Below are 24,397 nucleotides of genomic sequence, written 5' to 3'. Positions count from 1 at the left end.
AGAAAAATAAACTCATTCTACCCTATTGAGTTGAATTTTGCTTATTTTCGTAAGTTTCTTCACTTTTAATAACCATTTACTTCCATTTTTGAATGTGTCACATGTTTTCAGAAATTAATGAAATGCTACTCAGACTAAATCAGTCGTGCATGTTTCAAAAGAAAGTAGTTACTATTTACTTAACTAACTTTCAAAATTAACCATTCCCTTACACCCGGATATGCTCTCGATATCCCTCTAATAGTGAACAGAGAATGAGATGTGGCTATTTAATACGAGAATGGCACTTGTCAACGGTAAGTGGCTTAACCAGGTTGTTTTTATCCTTCTTTATTTTTCGTCGGTATTTGTTCTGGAAGCGAGTGCCATTCACCAAAGCCAGGAAAAGATTCCATATATGGAAACCGATTTATTAATGGTTTTGAATCACAGGAATATTTAAGGCTATGCAAGAGAATTATGAAGAAATTGTCCAGATTCGCAAAATAGCTTAAGAAACGGGGCAAGGGAAGACAAATTCTTCCCGTAGGAGCCAAATAGGACAAGAATCGCTAAAGTAACTCTTAATCGCCAAAAAGGCCTAAAATCACTAAATTGGCATTAAAAGTGACAAAATTACCTTGGAGACGTCAGAAATTACTTAAAATCGCCATGTGACAGTTTTCAATGTAAGTCCTACTAGAGAGTCGACCAAGGATTGAGAACTGATTCCTTAGGTTTTATAATGAACTACTTTTAAAGAAATCACTTACTGTCAGTGTCAATACAGCGTTGTCTTGGTAAATTTAGAGCTGGTTACTGCTCACCTCAAATTCATGCGCCTCTTTAAGGAGAAAATTAATTCAGTTCCCCCAAATTAAAACTAAAACGAATAAAACTTGTCTGCAACCAGCTCACTATGAAACTTAAAATTACAAAAAAAAAAATCAAATATTGGCTTTCCAGTCTGACGTTCCACTGACTTGGCCTTCTTCAGGGGATATAAAGTTGTACCGTCTTTCGTTAGGCACTAAAAGTTGTACGAACTTAATCTAAAATGAACGCTGATGAAGATCTCAACCCATGGATCGAAACGTTGACGATGATAAAACTGTAAACAGCACTTTTTCTTGAAGACAGCAAATTCGATTCAGAATAACTAATTATACAAAATCTTCAAACTATCCCGAACGTCTAAACTTTGAAGTAGAAAACGTCTGATGGTTCCCTTCAAAGGTAAGGGAGCAGATGAGTTTGCTGGTCGAAACATCATATATGATTACCTCTCACATTGCTCAATGCTCAATTGCATTAGTACGTAAGAGTTCTCTTTTAAGTTGGCAAAACGTTTGGACAAGTAATTCTCTTGGGCGGTGGTTACATTCCATTATTCCAATTTTTTCTTCGAGAACGTGGTTCAAAGGTCTGGATGTAAATTCACGTGATGTCAAGACTTATGTCCAACCACTACTCGCGAGACGCACATCTCTACAGAATAAACCTCGTTGACAGCAATATATGTAGGTGTAGAACCGGTTATGATGACATCGATCACGCAGTTTGGTATTTCCCGGGTAATGACGCCTCCAGAGCACGACTGTTGGATACCCTAGTGGCCCGAGGTAGACAACGCTTCCGTGAAGTAATAGATGTATTGGGGACCCGTGATCTTCACTACATGCAGGCGATCTACGAATTCCTTTGTTTGTCTGATGTTAGAGTTTGATGTGACCATCCCCTCCTTTCTAAACAATTTTCAGCCATTGTGTCCCAGTCTTATTATCCTCCTGTTTCTGTGCTACTTGCCCCTGCCCAGCCAGGTAGTAGTATCAGAAACCAGTTTCCTACCTAGCTCCTTCCAATCAAAATTGTTATCCATTAACCTCCAGTCCGCCACGAGTAATTGATACACAATACTAACCTAGAACTACTGCTGTTTAAAATGTAAATTCAAACATTGCTGATTTTTGGCTGAACTAGTTAAAAAAAGAAGCACATGTAGATTGATATATGTGAGCCCAGTTAGTATTGATTTATAAAAAAAACTAATAGGTTTTCTGAGCTAACCAGGACAGGTTTGGTGTCAAGTAATTCGTTCGTTATTAGATTAATAATCTGCACTTGTTGAGATGTTTTTTTTTAGAAATCGACGATGGACGTAAAAAACGCCAGTTACGTTTCATCGAGCAATTCCTGTATGTATACTACCCAAGTAACATTTAAAGTTTTATCGAGAATTCTACAGGCATTCTACAAGTCTTAATCATAGTCTGTGGAATCCTCACAAAACCCAAAATTGTTTCTTGGTAAGGTGCGTCAAGTTTGTATGGTGGATAACAACCCCCTATTGCCCTCTGCTTTTTCCATTTGTATTGGTGTCTCCAATAACTGCTCCAAATGTATCGGGCACGTTTATAAAATATCACAATATAAATGTGCCATCGTAACTGTAACTTAACTTGGGTCGACATCATCACATCAGCATAAACATCGAATCGATTTGTGGTCTTTGACAAAAAATTTCTGCATAGTTTGTTCAATCTAAGCCTTTGGTGACTAGGATTTTTATCCCGTTTTACTTACATTATTTTCTCATATAAACTCTGAAATTCGTCCTCAAATCCAGATCGCAGCCGAAATTTGCTCAAATTTGGCACATTTCTTAAGATCCTCAATAGACATCGATAGAGCAGTGTACAGTGGCCTAGAATAGGAATTTAGCCGGAATAGTAGTTCTAGAGCTTTTGCTATAATGTTTAGACAATTGGTGTCTTTGGTGATGTTTTTGTGCTTAAAAAGTCCCTTATTTTTGTGGTTGTAAACATTTGGGTGGCCCTCAACATAATTTGAGCTAATCTCAAACAACTTTGTGAAATAATCATTTTTTCTAGCTCTGAATGTTTTCATTTTAGATTAATTTTTCAGAATTGAATTAGAGTGCACCTGAAAAATTTAGTTGTATGCTCTAAATATAGAGTATAAAATTTCTCGTGAAAGAAAACTCCAAGAAACTATTTGAACTTGTTAAAATACACATGTTTGCCGAAATAAGTAAATTCATATCACTTCAAGATCATGCGATACAATGCGCTCTTTTCAAATGTTTATTACTCAGCACGGGGTAAATATACATAGGTTTCCAAGCTACCATTTGAAAAAGCTCAACTTGAGATACATTATAGGAAAAAATTAGAGATATATTATTTCAAACTCTTATAAAATGAATTTGATTTGATTATGCAAAGCATGCGTCTTAAAAGTCTTTTGAAATGATGAGAAATTTGAAAAAAAAAATACGTTACATCGTTCAGGATACCGAATAATTGCTCTTAAACGAGAACGTTAAGAGATAGAAAAAATATTTCTTGTAGTTGCTTGAAATTAAACTCAGTACAATTTTGATGAACATTGTATGTCTTTATTTTCAAAAAGTAAGAAGATGATTATTTGGATATTTTCTAATTAAAAAAAAAGAGACCAAAAGAACAGACTTTTTAAGCACAAATATTTCACTGAAGACACCAAACGTCTAAATATTAAAACAAAAAAAATCGTTAGGGTGGCCCTCTGAAAACCATCTTTTGTCTGCAACTTTCAAATTATTGATGATAGTCATCTAATTTTAAATTATTTGTGAAAGTTATCTTTAGGAGATTTTTAAAGCATTTTAAGTCGCATATTTTGCATAAAAAATCCGTATCTCTTTCTATAAAGAAGTTGCTCTCAATAATATTTTAAAAATTGAAAAAAATCAAATTGATTTTATATGAGTTTTACTAAATAAAATAGAGATAGAAAAAAAATCACAAAGTTGCTTGAAACTCGCTTAGGTAAATTTTTTCGGAACATATCACTTTATTTTCAAAACTATAAAGTTGGTTTTAGTAAATCACTTAATTTAAGGAACCCCCTAATGTTTAAATCCCCAAAAGAAGGGACTTTTCAAGCACATAAACGTTACCAAAAACATCAAACGTCTAGCGCAAAAGCTCAATGACTACTATTCTATTTAAATTTCGTTTCTGGACCACTGTGCAGTGGGGAGCAGGGGGTTGTAAAGATTACCAACCCTTATATATACCCATAAACCGAGAGTGATGTTAGTTTGCGTAGTTTTGCGAGAAAAATACCTAACAAGTTTTGTTTAGAAAACCTAATAAGCCTTTGTCTAATGTTGGTCGAGAATTGGATAATTTAAAATGATTTAAAAGAGTGCCACTCAACTTTGCCATCATCATGTCTCCTTTCATAAACATGATCTTTCCACGTTCCAGTGCAAATTTGGGTACAACAATGGTAATTTAAATTGAGAGCCAAAATGTATTCATAGTAAAAAGTTGGCTGTTTTGCTTTCATAGCATACGATGGAAGTAGACTCCATACGACAAAGAACCACGGAATCCTATAGAGATAAAAAGGCAAAAATTCCAAATCTACATCATTACATTAGGTCTGGTCCCGTACTTGCTTTTTTGCTTTTGCTGCTTGCTATAGGAAAATAATCTGCTGCAGAAAGTATAGGAACACACTTTTTCGTTTGGCTGTACAGAATCTTACAGAAAAGCAGCTACGGGGAGAGACCTAATACCACATGTGGAGGTAGGCTAAGCTTTGGCTTAGGCTTAGGTCCTATACATAATGAGCTTGAATTATTGATTACAGTCCATCGTGCTAATTAACTGGGAGTGATCTATAATTGTGGATGATTGATGTTTTTAGAATCTTACTTATTCTAAGAAAACAAATCTAAAGGATGCAGACAAAACAGTGTTGTGTACATTTATTTCGATTTCCTCCGAACAAAAAAATAAAACCGTGTATAAATACGAATCGCGTGCACCGGATAGTCAAAACAGACCTACCATCACTACACCCAGAACAGCTGTTTGAGGATGGATGTGAATGAGAACTGCAAAGAAGCCACCACGGCAGCCACGACGGGCCTGTTCTGTATCTGGGTTCCCAACCTTGAACTGCAGACTACAACAGTTCGCTACTGCGTGGTAGAACGATAAAATGCCTTATAGACCTATATAGACATTTTATTCTGTTCGATGTGGCAAACTGAGAAAAGAGAGCAAAAAACTCTCGTTTGTACTCAATCATTCCGTCACCGGGAACGGTGACGACGAGATTTGCAGTTTACATAATCCGTATGATTCGAGGTGGCCCTGTGCGCTGCCTGACATTGGCAGAGAAAGACGACGCGAAACGAAATCTATAGATAAATAAATCCGATTCTCAACCCCGAGGCGACGAAATGCCATTGAACTTGACTCGAGGAAAACTACTTCTATACAGACTGAGCTTTTTTCGCCTAATGCTAATGAATTCACCTTATTTCCATCCAATTACCAATCGATGCGATGTGTCGACTGGAGGAAACACCACAATCTGCACACTCGGCTTTAGCGGTTTAGCAATTTATATATTAGCAGCAGATAGGCACTTTAATTGACTCCACTTAGCGCTGAATTTCCGATTGGCGCCCATAAATCAGCTACTAGCGCACATCACCACACTATTTTTTCACTGCACATCTGGGAATATCTATGCTTAACGGAGAATGCAATAATTATCACTGCACATGTTTTCGAATGATCAAAGGCGAACGGATTTGGCTTGTTCGGTTGCTGCTCCAAGTGTGTATTTATTGTTATAATATTTCACCACTCAAGGCCTCCAAAGGATGCTTCCTGGCCGCCGACCGACAGCTGTTTGTCGAGTGCATCCACTAGAACTGGTAGGACTCACTGATGGCAGCGCTGATGATTGTGATGGGAGGAAAGTGCAGCTCAGCTGGGGATGTCCAGGTGGATTTTTCGACAGATTTCCAGTTATAAATTTTTAGAAAGTTGTTAAGCGATTCTCAAAAATTACCAAAGATCTCAAGAGTACAATTCTAAACAAAAAATGCGTAAATGACTATTGACCTGTTAGTGCTCAATAATATTGAAAACGACGTAATTTCCAATCAACGACGTTTCGATTGATTTGAAAGGTAAGGAATTCCATTGGATGAGTGAAATGGTTTATTAAAGATTATAAAAATAACTAAGAGTAAGGCCGATGAGTAACATGGTGAGTATATGACAATGTGATTTTATTCACTCACTCATTGAGTAAGCGCATTTCACCATAAGTTTTCAATAAATGTGTTAGGTCTGTGTTAGGACCCAAACTTGGTTAAAATTGTACATTCAATTCCAGGAATGATGTAATTTTCCGATCCTTTGTGGACATCCCCAGACCTCGGAATGTACTTATTACGATATCTTCAAGCAACTCATCTACTCCCGTCACGTCGTTGGTTGGTCAAGCTCAATTACACAGCGCATCATACTGTTTCTCCATGAACTTTGCCCTCGGCTCCGTCCATACACAATTGCATTGAAATGCCACCGCACATTTTACCACCACTTAGAGGCGGAAAACAAGCCGGACCGATTGTTCTGGAAAAGTACTACCAGCACACGAACCGATTCGAAAGGAACGCACCTTCCCTGTTACTCGTTAGTTAACAAGTGTCCCATCCCATCGTGCATCGGTCGTCCCATGGACATGAATGACAAACAAATTTACTTGCGTTCCTAACCACTTGACGGACTCGCGGACTGACGGTTCGACGGACAGGGCAAACAGATCGATCTGTAACGATATAAATGTCGACGAAGCGCGGTTTCACGTTTCCGAGATGGCTACACGCACTTGTTAGTAATTCTTCTAGTTCGATGTGCTTTTCCTCCCACAGATGATGACGGGAAATGTTGGGTGCTCAGGTTTCAACTTTTCCCGTGATGCGGCAACTGCAGAGGTGCCCAAACGACTGAGAGCGCTGCCTTGGGTTGGGAAATTGCGATACAGTCATAGTGTACATACCTACCGTAGGTACCTACGTGTGGGAAATCGATGGAAAATAGCTAAATGCAACTACAGTCTCACGGCCTTGTGCAGACTTAGGATAAGTTCGTGTGGCAGCAAAAAATATTCACTAGTACGGGTGAAAGTGACGAAAGCGAATGTGTATATTGGCCAAATTTGTTCTAGGGTGGTGTGTGGACTAGCTGGTGTTCGTCTTTTGAATAATCATTCAATTTAATGATGACGATGAACTCCTAGCTGATGTGCCAATAAAACGCTGTACCGGATAAATGCAATATTCTAACATTGAAGCCACGGAAAAGAAAAGCGATAAATTGTAATGTTATAATATTACCATCTTTTGGAACATTCTGTGCTATAAGGGGAAAAGTTTATCAGGAGGATAAAGCAATCTTCAATAGAGGAGAAAGCTCAAGGGATGGAGCGATCCATAGGGAAAGAATGACTTCTCAATTTTCACAAATATGTATTGTCTGTTTCCAGAATGTTTGAAAAAAGAGCAATGCCTATTTCAGGGTGTACGGACAATAGCCATAAATATGATTGTCATACGTACGATTGCCATAAAGATAATTGTCATAATATACATTTGCCATAATAGACGATGGCCATAATTGTGTGGCTTTTTAAAATTTGGGAGACTAATCATTACCCGGTTTGAAACCGTTTGAGCACTGTGGAGCGAAAATTTCAAAATTTGCATCAGTCTACTGGGCATAGAAGTATGATTGAACTTGCCACACAATTATACCAATGCAAAAATGGTACAGGCATCGAAAGCTCTCAATTAATAACTGTAGAAGTGCATCTAGAATACTAAGTTGAGAGCACGCAATAAGCTAATATGCGATATGCAATAAGCTTGAAATGCGAAGAATAATAAGAAGAAGTCATATAAATCTTTACTGTCCAATAGTTGGGTTTCATGACCAAGGAAGCCCAATACCGTTCGATCTAATGGCCTTCGGAACACTTCTAGTTTTGCATCTTGCGCCTTGTGGAAAAAAAATACAAGTTACAAAATAGTCGAATTTCAACAAAAATTTGAATGATTGCCCATAACAAACAATTATGTAAAGTTTCATGCAAATCGGAGAAGGTCGAGTTTTTCTGATTCGTCATTTGGCGCACGCCGTGTCCGAAGTGGCGGATTATTCAACTTTCATGTACCTCGGGTTTTTCTTTAAGTTAGTTTGGGTGCTTCCATTACTAAATCGGATGAATTTAAAATATTCGATCGGGGAAAATGTGGCTGCTCCTTTTAACTCATGATATTGAATAATTCAAATTTCACCCGATAGAATTTTTAAAATCAATCGTACTTTCACCCAAACTAACATTTGTTGTAGAAAAACTAGAGGTACATGAAAGATGAATAATCCGCCACTGATCACATGACAAGGTGAATGATCTAGAACTCATTCTTGGTAGAAAACTTTAAATTTTGTTGTACAAACTCGCCGTGTAGTAGTACGGAATGTTGATCAAAAACCTTGTGTGAAATTAAAACAAGAATACGGAAATCAGTATAAATCAGATGATGAAACGGAAGCCTAAAATATTTGCTTTAACTAACTCTTATACTTTGTGAATCGAGCCTGCTGCCTCCAGTATAGTGTGCTTTATGACCGAGTCAATTTACGCTTATCACCAATTGGTCCCCACGCAGCTACTTTACTCTACTAATTATTGAGTGACCGTCACTCCGCATCGTAATAATAGCTTTCCAAATGCCAATGAGGTTGAAACATCTACATTCACTCAAGCTATTTGATCAACATCCGCAATAAACATTCATCAGCGACATCACCGGCTTCCAGCGCACCTTCGATCAACATAGGAAGACATATAGGTCGTATGATGCTAGATCAGCACTACTCAGATTATACACCATATGACATATATAAGGGTGGTTTAAAATATCGATCTTGCTCCACCGCACTCAATCGATTCTAAATCAGATCCTGATCATTCCAATCAGCCACCGAAAAAATAAATAAAATTAGACATTGATTAATTTAGACGTCTTTTACTTTCAGATATGATTAATTGACTGCATTCAGGGCAACAATGCATTTTGCACTATGAAGCTGAGAGGTGCGGACTCACTCGAAATGGTTGTCAAAAAAAAATCCTACAGCACCTGTCAGATAGGAATCAACGATCGGGACTAGCATGAACGCTTACTTCTCTTAAACGATTTCGTTCAAAAGATAAAGCATTGTGATCAATGGTCAAAATATTATTCATAAGATAAATTTAAAAAAAAACACCTGTATTTGAGGGGCTAAAAAATGGCTTCTTTAAAATAAATGAATCTAATTTAAATTTTGAACAAACATTAATGCTAGTAAACATCTTCAACAAATAAAGACTGGAACGCGCAAAAATTGGTCGACAAAAAAATCGTTTCTTTCAGTCAAAATTCATACCACAAAAATCTTCTTATTTTTCATTTTGTCGCTCAATTCATATATTTAAAGGAAAAAATGTTCGTTTATTCTTTTGGTTTGCCAAATCCAAAATGCCGTGCCTTCCGCTTAACCCCTTCCATTAAATTTTGCACAGAGGTCTCATCGACCTTATTCGTCGCCGAACGCCAGTTAGATGTAAACTTCTGCTCGTCAAGTTCGGCCAGAACAACACAGGTCTATTATGTTGCTTTAGGAATGGTAGCAGCGGATTTTCCAGGCACTCATGGACGTAGATCTCTTGATTTATGGTTCCCGTAGTAATGAAAATGCCGCTTTTTAGACCACACGTGCATGCCAGGCGACAAATATTTTCGGAATCTTCGACAGTTTGATGGTTTTGAAAATTTCAGCCACCTTCAGTCGAACTTTGTGAGCAGATTCGTATACAGCTTTCGGGACACTGGCTGTGTTGGTGTTAGATTTGATTAGATTAGATTAGATTAGAGATTCATATACAGCTTTCGGGACCTCTGCTTTGCCGGCGTGTTTTGTTTGTAGTCTCGGTTAGCCACCTTCACCTTCTTAAACGTCGACAACCCGGCTCGATTCTTAGCTCGCTACACAGTAGTATGGGAGACATTGAGCTTGCCAGCGACGTCCCGGATGGAGAGGTCAGGATTTCGCTTATATTTCACAGCCACCTTCTTCGTCGTCGCTGCTACGTCCGGATTACAATTGCCGCCGCTTTCAGGCTTCCTGGCGGTCGACAGACGCTCCCCGATCACTTTTAGAACGTTTGTCACGGTCGATTTGGCCACATCCAGCAATTTTGCCAACTTGGTGTGTGAGAACGTCGGATTCTCTTGCTGCGCGAGAAAAATTTTGACACGCTGCTCCTCTTGCTTGGACGTCATTTTGAAAACTGGAGAGCAAACGGTGAAAACTCATCATAGCAACCATTGTATATACAACTTCCAAATGCAGCATTTCAGGTTTTTTTTTTATGCATTTTTAACAGAAATACACCCATTTGAAGTTGACCAATTTTTGCGCGTTCCAGACTTTAAAGTTAATACATCCAAATAAACGGGGCTGAGGGGACGCCATTCTAGCATATTCGACTGTTTTAACTTATTTTCGAACAGTCTCGTACTACATAACCATTTTAAGACTGGTTCCACTCATTACAAAATAGTGCCTCGTTCAAGCAAATGTAAACATTGCGCAAGTTTCGAAAAAGTTTTAATAATTGCTACGGAAAAAAGGTGCCAACTTGTGATTTAGAGCTTCTAAACAAAGTCAAGAATGTTAATATTTTTCAAGTAAATAACTTGAAAATTAAAAGATGAGTTCGCACCACTTAGCTATGAAGTATCTCATTCTTTGCGCTAAGTACACCAATGTTGACTGCTGAGCAGTTAATGGAGAATATTACAAAAAACATCATCTTCCTAATAAATTAATAACTAGTGATGTAGTCTAAAGCAAAGTTGTAGCTGAGGCAATTTATACAAAAAGCCAACTTTTCCATATATCATTATAGCAAAGTGCTAGAACGATGAGTACAAAAAGTTGGCTTTTCTCATAGCAATTCCCATATAAGCTTCAAAGAGCCAATGCAGTACGAGTTCGCATCCAAATGAGCTAACATGTTTGGAGAGTTATCAGGACCTAATTTGGAATCGATTGTGTGGGGTAGAGCAATATCGATATTTTGAACCACCCTATTATGCATCCTTGGTCTTTTATTTGATTAGTTTTAAACCCGTCCCGATTCGAACCATCAATTTAACAAATTCTATATTCAGAAGTTCATTCAGAAATGGCCACATCTATCATCAAACTGTGAGTCAAAATATTTCCTTATTTTGGCAGACTTTAAATAATAACAATCATATCCGCATTCATCCCGATCCGAACCCTACCGCTAACTTGATATACTAATGCCAACATAGATGCAAAATATCGATCGCCTAAATTAGACTGCTCACTCATCGACAGACGAGACTTTTGCGGAAATGAATATACCTAGGGTAAACGCTCCTTTAGTTGCGGTACGTTAGAAGCGTTAGGTTCCTATAGTTGCTTATGGAGACTTACAATTGCGATTACTTTTACGATCCACATATCTACCAGAGCTCTCGGTAGTGTATGTCTGTGTTTGCTTTCGCTTAGGAGGTGGATAATCTGGAAAAGCCTAACTGATTAACCCGAGGAATGGGTTTGGCGCCTGTTGCATGCTTGTGTAGTTGACAGAAAATTCATTCAATATTTTAGTCCCCCGCAGCTGCACTCGAATAAGCAAAGATCTGAATAAACAGTTTGATTCAGCTAAAAATAAATCTTAGAAAAAATGCTCAACTGCACGATAGGCCGAGCATGTCTTTCATTATATCGTCACCGACTCGCTTCCGCTGCCGCCGTCGGCATCGCGGTCGTCTCCCAAGTGAACTGTGGATAAATAGTGACTGCTCCATCGAAAACAAACAGTAGTGGCCTGTGTTGTTCTTTCCTTTTGACTCTTCCGAACAGAGCATTTATTGCCGTAAAGAGAATCACGTCATAAATGATTCGATTGTAAGTGTTTGCTGGTGACATTGTGTCAGCAGCCGAAGGCTTGATACTGCAGTTGCTAGGGCGTGCATTATATGCATTCAAGCGATAGTCGATGGTTTTTTTTTTGATCTGATGTCATGTGCTGAGTGCTGGCTCGGCAGTTTTTAACCTTTCCGTACCCAAGCTGCAGTTTCGTCAGTTCTCGATCTAAAATTGTCAAACTTATTCACATATTAGAAAAATATGTAATTTTCGATTTCTTTATAAAACTGATTATATATTTCAAATCAATGTGGAACATGAGCATCAGGCAGTTAATTTATGGGGTACGTGTTCTGGTTATGACTGTATAGTGCGCCAGTTTGAAATAATTTTTCATAGTAATATTTGTGTAGATATATGACAAAATCTATGTTCTAACCTGGCATCGAAATAAATTCGGTAAAGTATGTTAAAAATTGAAAATTAGGATAGGGCCAATTAGAGGACCACTAGGGCAAAAAATTGGCTCGATAAAATAAACTGAAATGAGGCACCGTTGTCACACAATTACGAGTTCATTACATACTATATCTCGCTTACTGATAAAAAAAACCGCCACGCGTCCTCCGTAATGACTAATCAATACGAACAGCCCTGTAAATGCAATACCTTTTCAAAGTCAAACCAGCACCGATTGGATGCTATCTATCGCTTAATACTACATACCGCGCACTGCTTGTAGCTTGTTCGTAACCAGCGATAGCAAATAGTTTTACAGTTAAAGCATATGGTTATAATTACGCGTTCGCATATACAAGCTAACTGAACTGGCCGGTAATTGCCACAGCAGTGACTCCAACTTGTGTGTCAAGTTCTACTACTGACCAACTCCAAGGAGCATCACTCCTACTCTCCCGGTCCGCAAATGGCACGCCGTAGGCGATTGAGTGTGGTTCGGTCTCGGACGAACGCCGCTGACTGCAAATTGCAGTGCAGACCAGATCAAATCAATTAGAAACTCACCCGACACTTGACTTTGCTATCAAAACTTGTCACAATTCGGTATGGAAACAATCGTCTAAGATGAAGGCGATTTAAATTGCTCGTTTCATGTTGCTGATTTGCTTGACAAATTGTAATGACTTTTGTTTAATCAGAGATCGTGTGCAGATTGTGTAATACAGTCAACTCTCCATATCTCGATGGTCCCTTCATTATCGAGATATGGAGATTTGACTGTATTATACCAAATTATTCTATTCAAATGCTTACAAAAGAATTCCACTGAAATGTAAAGGATGAAACGTAATCAAAAATGTCATGTAAAAACCACGTTGAAGCGCGAACTATATGCAATTCGAGGTAAAATACGTTTGATTGAACTATGATTCCGATGTGTACGTCCTTTTCATCTGCATTTTAAAGAGGACGCTCGTACATGTCAGTCTCAGATCTCCGCAATTCACATTACTTTTCTTATTGGGTAGAAGGTTGTGCGTACAGGTGGCAATCGTTTTTGTCGAAAGTATCATGAAATTAATATTCGGCAAAACTCGCTGCTGATGACGAAAAGCACTCTGAAAAGAGCCTCAACAGCAAGATGACGAGAAAGAGTTTGAGAATAGGCGTGGGGCCATGGCCAAAGCGTTCCTAGTTCAGTTTCGAAGGTGAGCCAAAAGAACGTTGGAAAAGAATCTAAAGGCTTTGAGATGGGTGACATGCACTTCTATTATATTCGGTGAACATATTGAGAAACTTCACAGGCTACAGTGGACTTCCAAAACGAGTTCTGGATATTTCAGGCGAAAGTCGTGGAGACTTCGTGTGAATTTCGACAACAATACTCATAAATTCATGTACCCATTATTATGTCCACTGGGGCATCAGGATTCAGGGTGAGTTTTAAAGTGATACAGGGGTGTGCTTAGTAGATTTTAAAGGATGAGAATAGTCCATGGATCTTCGCAGGTCATTTCCGGAGACTTCAAAGCACATAGGTCAGCATGGCTTTTGTGACAAATTGTGTGGATTCCAGTGCAATATTCGGTAAGCTTTACATAAACGAAGTAGTTTCGTTGAGTCTTGGTGCTAAAGGGTGATACGGTCAAAATTTGGTCAAGGGAAAACGCGTGTAAATCGGTGAAATCGTTTATTTAAAAAATCAAATTAAATTTCTTTTTCAAGTTCAATTAGTATAAAATTCAGGAAAAATATTCAGTTAGGCTTCCGCTTTTCCAAATCCGAATTGCCGGGCCTTACGCTTGACCCCTGCCATCAGATTTTGTACAGCCACCTTGTCCACCTTCTTCGCCGCAGAAAGCCAGTTTGCCTTGAACTGCTGCTCGCCCTTAGCAGTTTTTTTGGTCTTCTTTAGGTTCCGCTTGACAATAGCCCAGTATTTCTCAATTGGGCGGAGCTCTGGCGTGTTGGGAGGGTTCTTGTCCTTGGGAACCACCTGCACGTTGTTGGCGGCGTACCACTCCATGGCCTTTTTACCGTAATGGCAAGATGCCAAATCCGGCCAAAACAGTACGGAACAACCGTGTTTCTTCAGGAAAGGCAGCAGACGTTTATTCCAACACTATTTCACGTAAATTTCTTGGTTGACAGTCCCGGAAGCTATGAAAATGCTGCTTTTCAAGCCACAGGTACAGATGGCTTGCCAAACCAGATATTTCTTTGCGAACTTTGACAGTTTCATGTGCTTGAAAACATCTGCTACCTTTCCCCTTCCTTTTGATGTATAAAACTCCTGTCCCGGAAGCTGCTTGTAGTCGGCTTTGACGTAGGATTCGTCGTCCATTACCACGCAGTCAAACTTCGTCAGCATCGTCGTGTACAGCCTCCGGGATCGCGCTTTGGCCGTCGTATTTTGTTTATCATCGCGATTTTGAGTCACTACCTTCTTGTAAGTCGATAGTCCGGCTCGTTTTTTGGCTCGATGCACGGTTGTAGACGATACACCCAGCTTATTTGCGGCATCTCGGAGAGAGAGGTTAGGGTTTCGCTTGAAACTACCGGCAACTCTCTTTGTCGTCTCAGCGGCTTCCGGTTTTCGATTTCCCCCCGATCCAGACTTCCTGGCTGTCGACAAACGTTCCCCAAACACTTTAATTACATTTGTAACGGTTGATTTGGCAACTTTTAGCGATTTTGCCAACTTTGCGTGCGAGTAGCTCGGATTTTCGCGATGCGCGAGCAAAATTTTGATACGCTGCTCTTCTTGCTTGGACGGCATTTTGACAACTGAAGAGTGAATTCCAAAATCAAAATAGGAGCAACATTCTACACACACACACCTTCAAAATGAGGGGTGTTCAGGTTTTTTAAATGCAAAATTGAAAGAAATACGTCAAGTTGATATTGACCAAATTTTGACCGTATCACCCTTTAGTAGCTTTAAAAGACGATCTACGGAATATAGAGCAAGCTCGACAGACTTTAAAGGCAAGTCTAGAAACACATTTACACATCTGAACATTTCTCGAAGAATATTGCAAGATAGATTCTTTTTAGACCATCACTAAGGCAATGTTAAAACATTTCCTGCCAAAGAGTGTATTTGAAAAACAAGCCACACGCAAAACTATTCATTAATGCAAAATGCATTATTTCATCGTTTTTTTTTAATTTGCAGGAATGAAAAACAACAAAAAGTGTTTGACTCAAGAGGATCCTTCCTTATTGGCCCTACCTTAACTTTTTTTATTTTTATTTTTTTTTATTCTTTACATACACTGAAACAAGGACCATAGTTAGGAATACTATTTTGCAGAAAACACTTGTTATTAATATAACCACGCTTATTACTGTTAAATCTACTATGAATTCAGTATAGTTTGCTATGAATGTTAACAAATTTACTATGATTCTGGCAAAACTACTATGCTTACTCAAAATGCATAGTAATTTTGATAGAAATAATAGTAAAATTAAATTAAATTGTTTTCTGCAAAAATCTATTGGTGAGGGTATTTAATCTAAACCATCAATATAGTATTTTTGCCAATGGATTTTGTTTCAGTGTAGATTTAGGCTTATACACGCTAACTTGAAAGTACCCATTAATGGTTGAAAAATACCCATTTTGAAGAAAAGTGGCTTAACTCATTAAATGAGTAAATTTTTTACCCATTAATGAGTATCTGTTACCCATTAATGAGTAATTGTTAATCATTAATGGGTAACAGATACTCATTAATGGGTAAAATTGTTTAATCATTAATGAATTAAGCCGCTTTTCTTCAAAATGGGTCTTTTTTTACTCATTAATGAGTACTTTCAAGTTAACGTGTATGGGGAGTGTCTCTAATGTTGGCCTATGGATCTAAGATTGGGCCCATCGCTTAAAATCTGATATTTATCAATTATATCTAGATGAACGCGTCATTAGTACCGTAATGAATATTTTTGGTCGCTATTGAAAATTTAGTCGATTGCTGAATTTATGTATGGGCCCAAATTAGGGGCATTTAGGCCGACATTTCATGCATTTCCCCTATCTACGCAAATAATACCATGATAACTTATTTTAAATTTGAGTTAGGCCCTTGGGCCAAAAACTGGAGAACTAGTTCCATAGCTGGCTCACTGACCCTAATATAAGTTATGAAATCTCGATGAACATTTCAAATGGTCCTATCTGCTTTGATTGATTCTCTTCATCGACTTTCTCTTTTGAATACCACGCCTACGCAAATGCATTTGTTGCTATTTTTGCCACGCAGTTTGATAGCAAAAGTTTTTATCTTGTGCATAGAACGTTTAACACAGCAGGGAATGCTTTTGAAGTTGAGTTATTAATGAAATAGAAAGTCGATGAAGAGAATCGTTCAATGCAGATAGGACCTTTTGAAATGTTTATCTATAAATGCTCATTTTACAAATCCGCCTTTCTTGGCAAAAATGACAAACTTTTCTCATAACTTTTCCCATTAAATTCTGTGCAACAGCTGATTTCAATAGCTTGCTCCCTTTTATCCAAATTTACTTCATTTTCAGTGCAGGTTTGATCGTTCTAAGATAATTTCGAAACTTCAACATCATTATAGCCCAACATTTTGCAAAGCGTGGAGCTTCGATGATTTTAGTGGCTTCAAGTACATTGAAACACTATGGTTTGATGACTTTTATTTTTGTGATTTTGGCAACACTTCTTCAATGTATTTAATTTGCTGGTGCTCTGCAGTGTAAAATCTGAAACACCGTTAAATATTTTTCTTAGATTATCCAGATATGACTGAAATTTTGAACCAGATCAGATAATCAGGTATGCATTTATTAAAGTTTGTGGAGAGTCACGAGGTCTAAATAATATCATGTGTTGCCAAAATCGAACGGGTACTGTATTCCTGTCAAGTAAGCTGGTGGAGGTCAGCTTTAACAGACGTTCTTGCGTCCATCACTATTTAATCCAACTAGGTGTGCAGTTGTTTGTACAGCTTCAGGGCCGCAATTGAGTGTCAAAATTTTTGTATGAGTTATGAATTTACGCCTACTGAACGTTGTACACAATCAGACCATTCCGTTTCATAGTTTTTGAAATGAACCAAATTGACAAAAGTCAGCTGGTTCTGCCTTTCGTTTGACTGGCAGACAGTCATTGAACCTTTTGATCATACAAAATCCTACAGTGCAGTTAAAGATACGAAGCTTTCTAGAGATTCGTCTGTGAGGAAACAGATTTTTATTGTAAATGCAAAAAAACTGTTCCAGCATTTTTCTTGTTATAATGCCTAAATTAAAGGAATTTAAACGAAATTTGGCACTTGTAAACAATACACTTTAAACTAATTTCCCTTATTTATTTTTCATTATTTTAACATTGAATAAAGACATGAAGGTGTGTAGCGTTTTGAACGACAAACAGTTCAACGATAGAAGCTAGTATCTAGCCTCCAAAAGGATAAACACAGCAAGAAGCATTTTTGTAGTCAAGTTACTGACTTAAGAGAATTTCGATGAAGTGAATTAATCAATGCACATAGGACCTTCTGCAATATTCTGGTTCATTGAAGAAATTGCTTTTGTTGTTTTAATCATTTGGAGTTCTCTTTTTGAGGTTCATATTTTTTACTTAGTTTAGCCTTAGATCATACATTCATTATTTGAATTAGTTCGCCCCCGTAGTATAAGTACAATACAGGTAACTTGTACATATTTCAAGAAACTATCATCTAAAGTAATGACCCAATCCCATACGCTTTTTCAGTGGTGTACCAAAGTATATCTTAAGCATCCATCTCAAAGATGAATGAGAACATTCCAAGATTTGGAATAATGGTTTGGTCAAATTATTGAATTTAAAAGTCTTATGCACGGAGGGGCTGACAAAATCGGGTCATTACTGTGCATACAAAAATAGCATTTATATATATTATAGATACACAATAATATTTTTTTTTTTGATTCTTTTGATTTATTGATCGATTTGATAAATTGAAGTATTGGTTTATTGATTTAGAATTTGTTGATTTCGTGATTTTTTTTAATTTTGATTAAAATTTCTGCAAAATGTATTGGTTGACCATTATAAAGCCCCTAATCACACATGCTATGTAACTGATTTATTGATTTATTGATATATTGATATAATTATGATCAAACATGTTATGCCTCAGAACATCCCGGCGGCGCTGACTGGGATTGAACCCAGGCCTACTGAACTGAGAGGCAATCACGTTAACCACTAAACCACCGGTGCCGCTTTTATGATTTAATGATGCTTTAATTTCCCGGCTTTTTGTTTAATTTATGGAATTATTTAGGATTTCATTTTTAATTTCATATTTTGTTGTTGTATTGTATTGTCTGTGGTTCGATGAAGATTTGAAAAAAAGATATTGTTTTCGTTCTTAGTGACCTTCATGGCCTATAAAATGCTCAATTTATTGTTCAAAGTGCTATTTTTATACGTTTCTTGCTCATTTCTTATTTTTTGTGGAGCGTTTTTGAAATTTTCCCTCGGACATTCATTGTGATTTTTGTGTCTTTTTTTTACCTTTATATTGCTCAAACGGCATTTTCTAGTGCTCTTTTGTGACGTATCTATTGCTCAAACAACTGTTTTTAGTGTTTTTTTGATTTTGTTTAATGGTACCTTTTTCAATAAGACCAACATTCGTTAATCTTCTTTATCGACATCGCCTTTGTTAGCCGAGACAAAGTATCATTACTTATCGCTGTCTTGAAAATACCATATGGAAATTTATCTGGGTTATTGGCTCATAAACTTTCAATTTAAAGGAATATTTCCTGAATATCATTGGATTTTTTTTTTAATTTTATATTGTGCAGTGTTCGTTTTTAATTGCTCATTTTTACTTTCCTGCATGAATCAGTTTCTTTTCTTTAAGAACGATTCATATTTTGCAATGGCTCATCCTCATGTTCAAGCATACATTTATCTCCTGGTTTTTGGAACTTTTTCAGTTTTTAAAAGATATTTTCATTTTCTTTTTGTGGAAATAATCACGATTTTACAGCATATTTGGATTTAAACAGCGATAACTGTGCGCTTCGTGTGGGACATTTTAGATTTATTTATCGAGGTTATTCAATATAACATTGCTCATTTTGCCACTTTTATGGGGAAATATGTTCAACTGCAGGTGACGTCGGTGAGTTATTTAGTGCTCAAATTTCCTATTTTAGTGGAGATTCATCCTTATTTAATGGAGCGTACTCTATTTACTTTTGCCCTTTTTGCCATTTTCACCGCTCACATTCAAATTATTAAAAGAAGCCTTTTTCTTCATTTCTATTGCAATTTTTTTTTTGTTATTTGTGCACCCCTGTAGTATTTAGTGGCCAATTTGAGATTTTATATTGCTTGTGCTCTGTTAATTAGGGTACGTATATATTTTGGTCATAGATAATATGAAGTTTTTTTTTAAATGCAGTTGCGCCTAAATGTAGGCACGAACACGATGCCTTCGGTAAAATGTGTAACAGAAAATTGGCAATATTCAAAAATCATTACTCAGCAATTTATCGATATATTTTAAACCTACACACTTTGAAATAACTAATTTTACACGTGGTGGAATCCATCCTTGACATAAAAGATGAGACGTAAACAAACATGTCATGTAATATTAAGTGCTCTGAGACTGAAAAGTTCGTTTCTCGACGAAAAGTACGTTTGATTAAGCTATATTTTGCGTTTGTTATGACTCAAATTTATGTCAAAATTGACGCTCGTATATGTCACTCTCAGAACACCTAAATTTACATGAATTTTTCTAAGTGTGTAGGGATACCAAATAAATCTTTAAATAATATAGTTTTATGTGGTGCCAAGCCAATAGATTTGACATTCGTCAATAAATGGCTGAGCTATGATTTTTCAAACATTGCAAGTTTGCCGTTACACATTTTACCAGGACATCGTGTTCGGAGTGTTAATTTCTAACATTTCAAACATTTTCCCATATTAAAATAAATTGATTTAAAAAATGATACTTTCAAGTTAAGGACAACAATCGTCCCAACCCTATCATTCGTATGTATGAAAACTGATATTGAATGCTATTGAATGTCAATTAAATACAATTGAAAATTATGCAGAAAAATCTACTTTTTTGCAAAGAGAAACTCGTCAAAGCTACCGTTGGTGTATTTTAATGAAATTTTATTAATATATCTATCACCTACCAAACAATTTTTCGCCGGTGATCAGTTTGCCCCGGAAATGTAGATTCAATATCTTTATTTAATTTCCTCTGATTATTTAAAACAAACTTAATTATTTTTTCGTATCAAGGTGGTAGTAGGAGGAATAATACGATCACGCATTTGTAATTCAAACTTCGCAAGTAGATAAGGATACCAGCCCCAGTCTCCTGAATCCTAAATCTGGCAGTGCATTTGTTAACATAGAATGCTTTCAATTAATAACAGTGGAAATGTTTCAAGCAACACTAAGTTGAGAGTAGGTGTAAGCTCGAGTAAGCGCGTCAAAGCCAGGAAGAAGATTATCAGACGTTACATTGCTCTCTAAATAAAAGATGTATTCAATATCGTGGTACGGAGACTTCACTGTAGAAGTGTATTGAAGAACCATTCTTCCTGCAGTTCTTAATAATCGATGAAGGACAAAGTAATTGCACGTTCACAGTTTTCCTCAGCTACACTGGCCGATGACGAGGTCCAAGCGTGGAGAGTCGTTCCCCTTATTGCATTAATGATATGAGAGACTGAACTCGATTTCGTATGCATGCAGCCTGGTCAAACTCTTGCTATATACAAACCATCAGCTGACGACCGACCGAGCAACAAACCGGCACGCCGTGGTGATGTGAAGATGTGGAGAATAGGGGTGCTGAATTGCGTTGCGTTGGTAATGTTGACCGTGGTCAGGAATCGTTTTGCATTGCTTTCTAGTTACCGTGATTGCGTTACACAATACTGCCCTGGATTGGTAATAAAATCTCGAATGTCGATGAGACATTTTTATTGCTGCTGCTGACTGGGTTGATTGGTTGGATGATGCTGACACTCACCTTTGATGCAAACTCAGGACACTGGAACCGATGCTGAAAATGGAACAAGAAAGACAATAAAAGTTGCATTAATTCCTTGTGTCCTTTCGTTTTGCTTTTATGCGGTTGTATTCTCGGGGGATAGTCATGACCCATTTTTGCAGTAGGTGACCGTGAAAGATTTTCTGGATGCTCGATTCCCGCCAGCCTGACTGTCGCCGTTGGCGATCGCTTTTGCAGTGTGGTATGGATTATGGTTGAGTTGGAAAGCACTTCGTAATAGAAGCCAATGTGCTGTCTGTACTCTGTAGATTTTCAAGAGTCATGAGGTAACCTTGTTTGCCCACACGAATGTAGGTTCATCTACAAAGAAATTCCGCGAAAAAAATAGCGTGTCAATAACAAACCGTTATTCATCTCACGTACCGACGATGTTATGGCTTATTTTTATTACATTTGTTGTTTTATCGTCGGTTTGAATATGCAAGATTTCCGACAAAAGATATTGGCTTAGGTACTTGTATCTCACGTGTGGATTCTAAACCGAGATAATCTATTTTTGGTTACAAAAGCTTATATGGAATACATACAATACAAACGACAAATACATCAAATGTAAGTAGTAAGTAACGGTAATGGATTTATTACTCATCTGTATGTGTTTAAATAGTACTATGTATACAAATTGGATAGTACTATCATACTTACAACAAACTATAGTTATTCTATAACTATTTCACCATTAATTTGTACAAAACGTTTTTTGAAATTTCTATACCCATGTTAAATGAGGATACAATCTAAAAAATGAAATTTGCGTAAAAAATTGAGTGTATGTATTGATGTATTAAAGATTCAATATATCTTTCAAAGAAAACTGTAAGACAAAACTACATCCTCTGGTTGCGTATTTCATTGTTATGTCAATACTAACCATCTACCTATTATTTAAAAATTAAGAAATGCTTTAAGAAAAATGTCGATGGCATACTGACTGAGGTTTGTTCTGTGTCTGCATTTACCCATTCAAGCGATCCCATTTGCAACGACCCTACTCCATAAATAATAAACACACAAACAATTCTATTAGGGATATACTACTTACCTCAATGGATCCATTCTGACGCAAAATTTGCGTATCTACAGACTCGTTCAACTCGATTATCGCCTTTATAAAATTTGATTCCCCCCTTACACAAAACGATTTAAAATGGTCACAAGGACTTCCAATTAATCAATATCGATTAGCATAGGCACTTGTTTTGGTAGCACAAACTTCTTCCACCTGAAGTACACTTTCGTTGATTGCTGCAGAAAAAAAAAGATATTCGCGTCAGCAACCACACCTGTTGATTACAAAATAGGTTCACTTCAGGTAAACGTGGTTAGAGTAGAGCTTACTCAGCGACTTATTCTACTATGCTTTCGGTTTCACTGCTGTTTTGCGCTACACTATTTTCTCCGCTCACAATCGCACAATGGATGGAGTGATGAAGATGCCGATATTTGCATTAACTCACAATTCCAATCACAGATGGGAATACTCCCTGTTGCACTTGACTCAACAACCGGCTTTTCTAACCTGCCCGAGCACTCAGCCACCGATCCACGTCGAAGGCAGATTCAAACTTTTCCACAGCTTATTTTGCAATTTTCTCTCTTGATGACTTCCACTTCCGGTACGGGGAGGGTTAGTAACGCGAACGACACTATAGTGCAATTATCAACTACATCATGGTAGAAAAAAGTGCGTAACACAAAGGGCAATCAACTCTCTTCTGTGCTGGTTTGCTTATTAGACTTCTTCTTTTACTGCGCGGGGGTCCAGTAAATTTTATGGGAAGGGGATGGCACGTAAGAACCGAAAAAAACCGCAACACCCGTTACCATTAACTAGCACCGAAAGGAAAATCCGACCATCTCCGTTGAGGTTTCGAACCACACTGAAAGCAGCACGCGACAAACAATGCCCGATAGACGACGCGATGACGATGCTTCTGTACGACGGCGACGATGACGACGACGACGAAGAGTTGGGTCCGATTTTTTTTATTTTCTATAGTAGCTGTTTTAGCAACCATTTAGCATCAACCCGATATCTACCGGGGAACATATTTTCAACAAGTACGTGATGAGCACATCTTTCTTTGGTACAGTGCTGAGAATTGCCATTGGCATTGAAAGCTTTCACGCGATATTGACTGAATTATTTTTGACATTGTCACTGGAAGAATTGACTCCTTCGTCAAAAACAAAAATGTGTAATTTCGTGTGTTATTTTACACATTATTGTTATCCAAGCTGTAACGGACGTATATGCTTGTACACTTTGCCGTCTGCATGGATTTATGTTGCTTAGTTCATTTAATTTCGTTACAAATGTAGACAATAAGAAAAACTGCACATGTTCGTCACTGACTATATTGTCACTGATAATTGACATGATTTCCCTTGATGATGATTGTTAGCTCGAGTGAGTGACGAAAGCTGTTTTGTCAATATCACCGTGTATGGTCATGGTCGATATTTTGCAGCACTGCTATGGTGTACTAGCTTACGCATAAACGCCACAAATGGTCACCATTGATGGAATTTCGTGAATTTTTCCAACATTTGGAATCATTTTCTTATTTTCCAATATTACAGATTCTACTTTTTTAACAGCATAAGTATCCTAATGAATAGAGTATAGTAGCGTTAATCGAAAATGAAGAAACCCCATATGGGATTGAAAAAGTAATCAAAAAGCACACAACAGCCATCCCTTTTTACACAACTTGTATTTACCCAGACAACCAGAAGTCGTATAACAATGTACAGACAGTATCGTAAATTGCTACAGTTTGAGTCAACATCGCATATAAGAATGACATACATCGCATTATGTTTAAGATAAATCGTATAGAATACAAATTTCCGACTTATATAGGGTGAATCATCTTTCTATCGTACTGTATCACAAATTAAATCGGATCACATCGTAAGACTTTTAATATTGAATTTGTTATTACAGATTAAATTGTATATAATGTCAAATCAACTTGTTTAAAAAGGAATTAAATTTTGCACGTATATGGCCTCCACTTTTGTACGTATAAGCCA

At 37.3% G+C, this 24,397-nt stretch overlaps 1 protein-coding gene across 2 annotated transcripts in view; it reads right to left on the bottom strand.

Annotated features, from left to right (window-relative positions):
* Positions 1-23,220, bottom strand: part of LOC135703289 (facilitated trehalose transporter Tret1-2 homolog) — a 35,381-nt gene extending 12,161 nt beyond the window's left edge. The window contains exons 1-2 of one of the 2 annotated variants that reach the window (XM_065224463.1): positions 22,401-23,220; positions 21,317-21,349 (exon numbers count right to left, since the gene is read on the bottom strand). In XM_065224463.1, the coding sequence (XP_065080535.1) occupies positions 21,317-21,349; positions 22,401-22,414 (47 nt within the window). In that variant the 5' untranslated portion in view covers positions 22,415-23,220. Of the gene's footprint in view, positions 1-5,315; positions 6,027-21,316; positions 21,350-22,400 lie in introns of those variants that run through there. The other variant, XM_065224464.1, reaches the window with a different exon arrangement.
* Positions 23,221-24,397: the final 1,177 nt, after the last annotated feature.

This window comes from Ochlerotatus camptorhynchus, unplaced genomic scaffold (genome assembly GCF_037179485.1).
Source record: "Ochlerotatus camptorhynchus isolate MF236.1 unplaced genomic scaffold, CSIRO-AGI_Acam_v1.1 ptg000211l, whole genome shotgun sequence".
NCBI classification, from domain to species: domain Eukaryota; kingdom Metazoa; phylum Arthropoda; class Insecta; order Diptera; family Culicidae; genus Ochlerotatus; species Ochlerotatus camptorhynchus.
The sequence above is the reverse complement of the archived record's forward strand: the minus strand, read 5'-3'. Positions and strand labels throughout refer to the sequence as shown.